This window comes from Lactuca sativa, chromosome 3 (assembly GCF_002870075.4).
Source record: "Lactuca sativa cultivar Salinas chromosome 3, Lsat_Salinas_v11, whole genome shotgun sequence".
Lineage (NCBI taxonomy): Eukaryota > Viridiplantae > Streptophyta > Magnoliopsida > Asterales > Asteraceae > Lactuca > Lactuca sativa.
In genome coordinates, this window is record NC_056625.2 from 319,619,421 (window position 1) to 319,631,127 (window position 11,707).

Below are 11,707 nucleotides of genomic sequence, written 5' to 3' on the forward strand. Positions count from 1 at the left end.
CACACTGCTCTTCCTCGCTTTCTCTTTGAACTCTTATTTGCTATAAAAAAATCATTTCTTTGAAAACTTTTCTTACTTCCTCAGTTTGAGTCCAGATTTACCCGAAGGTGCATCCGAATCCCTCAAACCAAGGCTCTGATACCAACTTGTAACACCGTAAAAACTAAAACAATTTTTCACTTTGTTTAAAACCAACATTTTCACTTGAAATCGTTTTATCTCCAAAACACTTTTCGTAAAAATCCCATTTTGTTCAAATTACAATACAAACTCCAATTCAATAACAATCCAGGATCCTCAAAAACGTAATTCTCCTCTGGTGTGTACAATCGAGTCGTTGCCGTCCCGTGATCCTGAGAGAAACCTGAAGCACATAACACATAACACTGTAAGCACGAAGCTTAGTGAGTTCCCCAAAATACCACATACAACACATACGCCACTCAAGGCTACAATATGACCCTCCGGTCGGTGTGTCTCAGCGGAACCCTCCAGTTCCGTATCGTCGGACCCTCCGGTCCGGTCTATATCGTTGGACCCTCCGGTCCGGTCTTTAAACTCCGCATAGCATAAATCACAAAGACATGATGCATAGCATATCACATATAACATAATACTCAATGTAAGCACATAAGACCCTCCGGTCACACATAACTACCACTCAAGGCAATGTATAGTGAGAAGACTCACCTGGCACGAAGAATCAACCTCCAATCATGCTGCTTGCCAAACACCGACCTCTAACTCTGTGTCAAAGCCCACAATTAACCCAATCAGGAACTAAGTCCAATTCCTCAATTACCAGGTCTAAAGATAGACCATATACCAGTCCATTACGGTCCTAACCCATTGGGCCCACCAAGGCCCAATAATAAATGGGTTTTCCCCAAGGCCCAATCTCACCCTACAAGACAAGCCCAACATGAGGCCCAAGACATCTATTTCATTCTCTGGTCACAGGCTCCACTAGCAGGCCCAAGGATTCCGGCCCAACACTTAAAGCCCAAAAAATCACCTAGCCCAAAAGCCCACAGAGGGGTTACGCGGGGCGTACCTCACTTAGTACACTCAGCGTACTCGAGCATGCACAAATCTGATCGGGGACCTCAGCCCAGTACGCGGGGCGTACTAAGATTACGTTGGGCGTACTCTCAGTTTTGCTTAAATCAGTTTCTGGGTCTTAACCCGTTAAGACCTTAACTTATATCTTGGATCTGGACTTCCTAACATCTCTTACTCCACAAAGTTATCGACTTTAAGCCTTTGCATGGCTGATGAGGTCACAACACATAAAAACTCTTACTTTCTTAACCCAAAATGCTCATAACTCATGCATGGGTAGATTCACACGATCAAGATCTCATTTTTATGGTTCTTCATCACTAGATACACTTAAAAGGACAGGTTATTAAGCTTTGGAGTGCATCAACTCATAAAGTCTCAAGCTTGGGACCAAAAACCCTAAAATGGACCTAAAATGCACAAAACAAGAAGAGAGGGAAAGCTTGGAGCTTTATACCTTCAAATGGTGCTCTAGCCCCAAGGAAGCTCAGATCTACAGCTTGCTCTTCGACTTCACTCCCTTCCATGCTCCTTCTTAACTCTCAAAAGTCCACAAGAACACAAACAAGCTCATCATGGCCACCACAAGCTTCAAGAACGGATATTCAGGTTTGAGAGGGTTTAATAACTGAGGAAGGTGGACAGAAATGAGACCATCTCTTTCTTTTTATAGGGACACTTCACTTAATTAGGGTTTTCTTTTATGCCTAGTACGCCCAGCGTACCCCCTGGTACGCCCAGCATACTAGGTGGCTCTTGCTTAAGAAACACGCGCATTTGTACGCTAAGCGTACGCATACGTACGCCCAGCGTACTTCGCTGCCAACTTCTTGACTTTAAGGACTTAACTTGTCACCCCTCTAAACTTTCATAGCTTCAAAGATAAAACTTTGATTCCACAATCCTCATACATATCGAAAGGTAATGAGATCCCTTACGTTTCTAGCAACTCGCCTCAACCCGAAACCTTCTCGCACCCGACTCGTGGCCCACCAACAATAATCACTAACAATCTGAAACAGGATGTTACACAACTCCCAACCCAACCCTAGGGGTTGTGACTTCCTTGATACGTGTATGGGTCCTGTGCTTTCAGTAGTACGGGCCCATACTACCTTCCACACCTAGCCATAGTTATATCAAGTATCGCCACAACACCCTAACGAAGAACATACATAACAAGCACTCAACCCTCACTCCTAGAGGAACTCTGGAAATCTCACACTGAAGAGACCCTAGGCTAGCAGGCATCATAAATCAGACAACATTAACATGAAATCCTGAAGATTCCTAGCCTAGTACTAGCATGCTGTTCTATCCAAACTCAAAAACAATTAACATGAATGGTATTTTTGGGGTTACTTACTGGCTCCGGCTGATCGTACCTCTGCGTCCTCCTTTAATTTACTCATTTTGAAAACCATTTTTAAATTCTCTTTTGAAAACTCTCCCCAATTTGAGACTGGATTCACACGAATGTTCCTCCAATTCACTCAAACCAAGGCTCTGATACCAACTTGTAACACTCTAAAAATTTAAGCCAATTTAAACTTTTCAAAAACAACCCGGTTTCACAAAGTTATTACAAAAAGGTTTTCAATACAATTATTATCAGAGTCTTCCCAGAAACATATCATAAAACATAATCATGAGGAGCGGTACGATCACGCCTTTGCCTTGCCACGGTCTCCTGAAGAACCTGAAAAACATTAAACCACAACTGTAAGCTCGAAAGCTTAGTGAGATACCCCCAAACTATCAACCACATATACCATACGCGCACAACATGCCATAACATAACATAACACAGAACATTCATGCACTTCGGGTCTATTGTGTGACTGGTCCGCCGCACCGGGCCTTCAGCACACCTGGTCCACCCTCCGAGTCTAGCCATATCCATCGAGTCTGCAGTGTGGTTGGTCCGCCTGCATCGGGCCTTCAATCCACCTGGCCCACTCTCTGAGTCTACAGTATGATTGGTCCGCTGCACCGGGCCTTCAGTCGACCTGGTCCACTCTCCGAGCCTCGGCACGTCTGGTCCACCCTCGTGGGGCCTACAGCCTATCCGGACCACTCGCTGGGCCTTCGGAATATCCGGTCTGCCCTGGGTATGTTGGCCTTAGGGACCATTCATGTAATTTACTCTAATCAATTGGGAGAATCCAATAGAGTAAAATATATGAATAGTGCAACAAATACAACACAAAAGATAAGAGAAGTAAGCATAAGCATGATGTTAACGCTTGTCATAAGGAAGAAACAAACAAAACTTAAAAAGTTCTTAAAACGCCATTAGCATATGCTCCTTAGGAGTCTTACAAATGATGAACAAGCTGGTCCACATTGCTCTTCAATTAATGTGCTAGATAGTTATAATGTTTATGATGAATAACCATAGGAGACTGAAAATACCCAAAAGACAATGCACATGCATGCGCATGCACGCACACATACAGACATGCTATGACCTAGTAGTATAACATAGGTCAAAAATCTTGCATAAACTAGGATCCAACTAAGGTTCTGCAATCAATTTCACTGTTGATACTTCTCTTTTGTAGGTAAGGTTGTGATTTTGTATGCTCTTTTGTCAAAACGTATATTAAAATGATTGTGATGATCAATTTCACTAATTGTCCGTGTGTTCATTGATGAACTAACTGTAAAGGAATGAATCGCTTGTCCAAGTTAAATTTTTGATTAATGACATTGGACAGCTCCATTATTGGGCTTTTTATGTGGTATGTGTGACATACATGTGACAACTGCCAATTCAAGTTATTCTCGGACTCATGCATCTTTATAATAACCATTCATGCACAACATGCCATGACCTAGTAGTATAAATTAGGTCAAAAATCTTGCATAAACTAGGATCCAACTAAGGTCTAGGACTAATATACTTTATACTTACAATTCTAGTAAGTTGCTTAACTACAATAGGAAATGCCAATACTATAATTAGAATAAAGCTTCAAGCTTTGTTATAATTGAAATAGGGTATAAAACCCTAAAAATAAATTAAAACATTCTAATTATAATTCAACATGTTGTTGAATATCAAACAATATTCCAAAAACCCTAAAGAGCCAAAAATCCAAACTTATAAATTATAAAGCTTAAAAACTTTATAAAATTTGGTTATAAAACTTCCAATATCAAATTATTATTAATCAAATTATGAATTATGACCAATGAAATAGAAATTAAATTATCAAGTATTAATCATAATTTATTTGTTGAAAACAAGATTTTTAAAAAAATAAATCAAATTGCTTAATAAGCACTTTTATAAAAATCAATATCTTTATATAAATAATGGAGTTAATTTTTATAAAATTTGAATAAGGAGAGAGGAGGTTTAATGCATGGAAAATAATAGAGTTAAATACTAAATACTTGTTTTCACTATCTTATTTTATAGCCCTGCCCTCAAATGAGCTGTTGATTATTGATTCTCTTTTTATTTTTTGTTAGGCCCGAAAGTTGAATAAAGAAATATTTGAGACGATATATTATAGTGCCCTAAAAACTTCATGTGAGTTAGCTGCACAAAAAGGTGCCTATGGTTCATATACGGGAAGTCCTGTTAGCGAGGTTTGTGTCTTTGGAATCAAACAGTGATAATTAGAGGATTGGGTTTATTAAATTATGATTAATTTGTGTAGGGGATTCTCCAACTAGACATGTGGAAGGTAACGAGGCATTCAGGAAAGTGCGACTGGGATAATCTTCGTTTAATGATAAAGAAGAATGGTGTGCGGAATTCCCAACTTGTGGCCCTCGTGCCAACTTCTTTAACAAGCAAAATCTTCTCCATTTCTTTTGTGTTCATGCATGGCCAAAAGCATTTAAACCATTTCTAGTACATCTTGGATGCTCATTCATTCCATGCATGTGTTAGAAATCGGGCCTTACCAAAAAAAATGCATGATGTTCATGTTGGAGAAGTTGGTCAATCACCTCCAACAAGAATATCATGCATTTCTTTGGTAAGGCCCGATTTCTAACATGTGCTCATTCATTTCTTTGGTAAGGCCCGATTTCTAACACATGCATTTCTTTGGTTAACCTCGGCTAGTTTTGCAAAATCAAAATGTATATGATCGAAAAGGGTAGTTTTTACTTTTTACCTCTGCTTCGTATTGTTCGTAGAGCTTTACAAAATCTTCACCCCAACAATTAGCCAAAGACCAACTGCCATTACTCTGAACTCTTTCCATAAACAGATCAGGTACCCAAAGAGCATAAGACAAATCCAGAGCTCGTTGTTCTTCCTGCATGATTGATTAATCATAGAACTTTATGAGCCTCAATAAAACGTGCAGTATCATTGAAGACACGCAACATTGGAATAATGCGACTGGAAGTTGCATTTGTTCCACCAGTTGATCCAACATTATGAAGAGAGACACCAATACCCCCTGCTGATTTGCTGACAACAGCACATTCCTTCAAAATATCATAAGTTCTTCCAATGCTATTATTGACCATGCATATCATAATGCAGCTACTCAACTACAAATTGGATTATTTAATTAGTCCATGTTAAATAAAAACCAGGAAAATAGATAAGAATAAATCATACTTGGGAATTTGGTGTCCCAGCATTAAAGAGTGTGGGAGAAGCATGAGTAAACCACCCCTCTGACATCATCTGATAAGTCTGGATTACAGAATCAATGTCATCCTTATGAATCCCGATTGCAACTCTCATCAGCATATGTTGAGGGCTTTCAACAACCCTTCCGTTTATCTTCAAGAGATAAGATCTCTCGAGGATTTTCAAACCAATATAATCATAGTAATCATCCCTTTCAGGCACAATCTTAGCCTCCAACTCTTTAGCATGCTGAAGAGGAAAAACAAGTACATAGAAGACCATCAGTTCCAAATCTATACATATGTATAACATCCCGACTAAATCTCAAAACAGGCATAGCAAAATTGTAAACATATATCATACCTTAGTGATGGTATTATAAACCTCATATGTAACAAAGGGGGGGAGGGAAAGGGATCTTTCGACCCAGATCTCACGTACATTAGCTTGATCCTGCCCCAAACAACCAAGATTCAGACCGGAGATAATTGTGTTAGCAAAAAGTAGATTATCTTCACTTACGTTTCAGACAATGATTGACCCTTGGACGAGGGAAGATTCGAAAGCACAATCTTTGTAGCCAACTGTATTAAATAAGCAATTCAAATGAGTAATTATCAATTTCAAGAACAAGCATTTCAATTTCATTATCAACAATGCTTGCACTAAAACCAATAGAGGGCGAGTACAAAAACTTACGGAAATATAGTCAGGATGGTTAGCAGCCATTGAAGCGGCGATTTCCGCGACAAGTTCACTGGTGACATGTTGGTAAACACCACGTTCACATATTTTATTGGAAATAAGCACCAGATCACAAGTAAGTCCCGTGTTGTATTTCTCCAGTTTGGCAATTATATCAACCGGATTTACAATTTTTCTATTAAAATCTATTTTTACTAAACTCATATCGAACCGATTGTGGATAACCGGAAGAAGGTTTCCTCTGTATATTGTGAAGAAGGCTTCAAATTTTGGAATTAGGGTTTCTGCGGCGGTGCAACAAAATCGAATATATATATATATATATATATATATATATATATATATATATATATATATATATATATATATATATATATATATATATATATATATATATATATGTGGTAATTAGCATAAGAACGCACCAATTGTATTTTTTTTTTAGAGTAAATTACAGTTTTGGTCCTTGTGGTTTGTTTCAATTTGTATGTTTGGTCCAACCATTGAAATTTTGATAGGACTCATCCTTGTGGTTTTAAAAAATTACAAATGTTCTTGGAGGTTTGGTTTTTGATGTTTGGCTCCTTGATCGTATTTTTAAAGAGTCTATCACTATTGTCAAGAGTATCCCTTATAGTTGTCGTCTTGCTTTCTTTCAGACTTTGAAAACAGCTCTTTACAAGGTGATTGCCCAACCTGGTTCGGTTGATGCATGGATTTGTTTGTTACTTCTTCCTCGCTGCACACTGCAAGTGTTTAGGCCCAAGAATAGACAAAAATGTAGGTCTGGGAATAGAAAATACTTATAACAAAGCTCCATCTTGAAGTCCTTGGATACATAGGGGAAAGAGGATGGTATCGGAAGTTAGTTCAAAATATGTTAAACAATCCTGAGGTTAGGGCCATGGGATAGGGTGGAGGCATCCTTCAGAAAAATCTACATCAAGTAATACCAACATCAGGCAGTGTCTCCGTAAGGTTGTAGATGGGCATTTTACCGCATCAGTGAAAGTGTTATGCTCATCGGGTGTTGTGTCATACAATGGTGATACTATTAAAGCTTCGGAGGACAGACACCCTTTCAGGTCACCCCCACCCATGCCGAGCCCCATCATTTCTGAACCTTCCATTGTAACAGACTCTGATTGTGTATTTGGTTGCATTAAATCTTTCCCTAAAGGAACTTCATACAGGAAAGATGGCTTGAGGGCTCAACACATCTTGTATGCCCTTTATGGAGAAGGGTCTGCTATAGCCACAGATCTCATATGTGCTATTACTTTAGTGATTAATTTATGGTTAGCGGGAAGATGCCCGACCATTTTGGCAGCGTTTGTTGCATCTGCTCCTCTCACGCCTCTGATTAAACCTGATAACGAGATCCTTCCAAATTACAGTATGCAATATATGGAGATGCCTGGTTTCTAAGGTTGCCATGAAAGATGTGGGTAAAGAAATGGCTAAGTACCTTAATGATTTTCAGTTCGGGGTTGGTGTGTTCGGGGGTGCTGAGGCGGTGTTATACAGTGCCAATAGGGTGTTAAATGAACACCACGTCGATGGGTCTCTTGTAATGCTTATGGTGGATTTATCAAATGCCCTTAACCTGGTGGATAGATTAGCCTTGCTCCACAAAGTTAAAAGGATGGGCCCTTCTATTTCTTTGTGAGTGAATTTCTTGTACGGGCAAGCAGCGAGACTTTATATCGGATACCAGCATATATGGTCTATCATTGGGGTGCAGCAAGGCAACCCCTTGGGCCCTCTTCTTTTTACCCTCGTTTTGCACTCGCTTGTGCATAAAATTAGAGACAATTGTAAGCTCTTTCTGAAGGGTTTTGAGCATTCTAACACTCCTAAGGTGTACAACCTTGGATCTATGTTTGACTAAGATACATGCAAATTTGATTTTCCAAGGTTCATAATCCTATCTAGCATACATGGGGAACTTTAAACATAAAAGTAAGCTAGAAGAACATACCTTGTAGTAGTTTGGATTCCTTGAAAAACTTGAGAGCCTAGCACCCCAAGTGTGATGCCTCAAATGTCTCACACAACACCAAATGCACTTGGAATAAACTTGAGAGAAATGTCACATAACAATGGGGTTTGCTTCTAGACATTTTCCAAGGCCATAGGAGGTGTTTGAGGGCATTTCTAACACCTTAAAAGGTGTTCACGGCCCTTGAAGAGGGGTTTACGGTCCAAGAGTGTTCTTGGGCCGTAAACTCAAGTTTACTCTCCAAAATGATAGGTTTTGGTGTTCTAAGCTCGAAGGTGTAAGTCCACAAGTCATATCTAAGCCCTAGGGGTAGTTTAGAGGGGTTTTGGGGCTTAAAACCCCCCACTTAGGGGTGTTCACGGTCCAAGAGAGTTCTTGGGCCGTAAACACATGAAATTTCCCCTATTTGATGTCTTAAACACGAATTTGCATGTTAGATAAGCTATACAACAAGTTAGGGCAGATTGCTTACTCGTTTGGGGCTTGAAACAAGCGTTTTTGGCTCGAAAACAAGTTGTAGAGAGAGAAAGTAGAGAGTGTAAAGGGTGGAAATGAAGTCCACTCTCTCTTATATAGGGGCTCGAGTTGAGGCTCAGTGAAAATCTACCCGATACTACCGTTAAACGGGGCTTTTGGTCGCACCCGATTTAGTGGTCGTATTTTGACTTGGGTGAAACTAAAACTTTTCAAGGGAATATTTGAGGGTGTTTTTAATTTGTTTCAACCCTTACCAAGTCATTATAAAAATCTCAAATAACTTAACCAGTCTAAAAGTTAACGGACAGTTAAATAAAACGGGGCTTATTAACGGAATGAGGGGTTAAAATGATGGAATAAATTTCGGGTTGTCACAGTTTAACTCAAAAGGAAAGGTTCATTCATGACAAAGCTGGAACTTTATGAGCCTAGATCCCAAGGAGGGTTCAGATCTGAAGTTGTAACTCTAGATCTAGCTCATACACAACAATAACTTCATAACCAAGCCAAAAAGCCCTAAACTTCACCCATATAAGATCTAGAAAGAAATGAGGCCAAGATCACGAATTGATACCTCAAAAGAAGTTAACTGAGATAGGTTGTAGAGCCACACAAGTCTCTTGCTGCTAGCTACTTGACCTTCAAGCTCCCTTCACAAGTTCCACCTTCCAAAGTTCAAGAACACACTTAAGTGAAGCTCTCACACGAAAAAGGGTTTGCTGGAATCACTAGAGGTTGCAAGGGACTAAGGGCAGGCTAAAGATCCCATAAATAGGGTGCAAAACCCCGAAAATTAGGGTTTCACTCTCCATCTCAAACTCGTTGAGTCACTCCTTCGACTCGGCGAGTTGGTCAGTTAAACGCGTGACTCAATCCCGCTGCTACTCAACGAGTCAGGGCATCCAACTCGTCGAGTAGACCTTGAAACTTGAAAATTAAGGCCATAATAATAGTACCTGAGAATCAGGGCGTTACACACACACAGATATATATATATATATATATATATATATATATATATATATATATATATATATATATATATATATATATATATATATATATATATATATATATATACGGGTTGGCAGGTTTACTCGCGACCCCAAACACGTAACCCAACCCAACCCATGAATTAAACGGGTTGGCAGTTGGCGGGACAAAAATGTCAACTCAAACCCGTTTATTTTCGAGTTGGGTCGAAAGCTGCCACCCCTAATCTAGACACAACAATTTTCTGAACATTTATTTTGTTATGTTCGTTTTAACATCAACAACATAGAATTCTACCTTCCCATCAATAGCCCTAGAAGAGGAAATTATCTTTGTATTCGACAACGAATAAAGCAATTTCAAATTCTTGAGGTATTCAACAATGATCTTCACCTTCACATTTGGTTGGATTATGTCAAGTGTAGGCATCACATTGCACGATAAAATATGAGTAAAACATTATTTTCAAACGTGGATGCTAGAGTGCACTACATTGTTTCTGATTGACACTACGTTGTTTCCTATAAAATGAAATATTCTATGCCGACAATTATGTGCGATGTAGAACCCTATAATATTCACTTCCTCTAACCTTATGTTTGGAATCCACGACTTCAACTTCTATCAATTGCAATTTTAAAACCGAAAGAACATGTTTTTTTTATGCTAAATACTATTGATTCATGGGAAAAAATTATGGAAGGAAATCGTTTGTAGTTATATAACCCTAAAATATCTTTTCCAATGATTATGTATTGTGTTGAGTGGTATAATATTCAGTTTCGATATCCTTACTTTCGATATCTAAAACTTCACCTTCTATCAATTGCCATTTTAAAACTAGAATAAAAGGCTTTTTTTATGGTAAATGTTAATGATTCATACAAAATTGTTCATAGTTTGTGGCTTCTATAAACATGAAATCAAAACACATCAAAAAAAATTAAAAACGCGGAATAAAATATAAACTACTATTGTATTCATTTTTCTACAAAAACCCTTTCACGATAATCCAAAAGAAGTGAAAAAAACTAAACATCAACTAACTTTCAAGCAACATATATCACTTCTTAATCAACTTTTCAATGGACATAAGAACATCCAACATCATTAAAAACCTTCCTTACATTCTCTTCGACATTTTTCTCGTTGTCGAGAGGTCAGTTTGGTGAGAGCAGAGGTTTTGATTTTCGGGGACTATATTTACAGAGAAAAGTAATCAAAGTAGATAAGGTAAATGTAAATATCAAAACTAAATAGATGATCAAAATATATAGAAAGGTGTGTGGACCTCTTCCAATGGTAATGAATATCATAAGACTCTTGGCAACTAGAAATACAAAATGTATTTATGACTACTCTTAAATGGTAAATAATCTTGACCATCTTTATTATATGACGATGATAGCTTGACAACAAAAAAGACTCAATGTAATAACGACTAATCTTTAATATAATAATATGGGATAATAATAATGTGGATAAGTTGACCAAACTCATTTCTTAAGGCCTAAATTTTACTAAGAAAGGTAATCAAAGTACATAAGGTAAATGTAAATATCAAATTGACTTCATGTAGTGACGACTACTCTTTAAAATAATAATATAGGATAATAATAATATGCATAAATTGACCAAAAGTAATCATAGTACATAAAGTAAATGTAAAGATCAAATTGACTCAATATAGTGACGCTTACTCTTTAAAATAATAACGTAGGACATTAATAACGTGGCTAAATTAACCAAATGTTTCTAGGCCAAGATCAAATTGACTCAATATAGTGACGCTTACTCTTTAAAATAATAACGTAGGACATTAATAACGTGGCTAAATTAACCAAATGTTTTCTAGGCCTTGA

The 11,707-nt window shown here is 38.0% G+C and overlaps 1 protein-coding gene across 1 annotated transcript; it reads right to left on the reverse strand.

The window, feature by feature from the left end:
• Positions 1–5,082: 5,082 nt before the first annotated feature.
• Positions 5,083–6,577, reverse strand: LOC111876020 (ribonucleoside-diphosphate reductase large subunit). Its single transcript, XM_023872537.1, has 7 exons — positions 6,368–6,577; positions 6,238–6,252; positions 6,032–6,121; positions 5,654–5,917; positions 5,440–5,583; positions 5,199–5,342; positions 5,083–5,142 (listed from the first exon to the last, which is right to left on the reverse strand). The coding sequence occupies exons 1-7, from the start codon at positions 6,575–6,577 to the stop codon at positions 5,083–5,085; spliced, it is 927 nt and encodes a 308-aa protein (XP_023728305.1).
• Positions 6,578–11,707: the final 5,130 nt, after the last annotated feature.

Bases quoted from the DNA above. Each gene is read 5' to 3' on its own strand.
- LOC111876020 (XM_023872537.1), bottom strand. From the start codon at position 6,577: ATGAGTTTAGTAAAAATAGATTTTAATAGAAAAATTGTAAATCCGGTT. The intron at 5,584-5,653 runs GTATGATTTATT...TCCAATTTGTAG, and splicing joins CTGGGACACCAAATTCCCAA to TTGAGTAGCTGCATTATGAT. The intron at 5,343-5,439 runs GCAACTTCCAGT...TCAATCATGCAG, and splicing joins GATCAACTGGTGGAACAAAT to GAAGAACAACGAGCTCTGGA.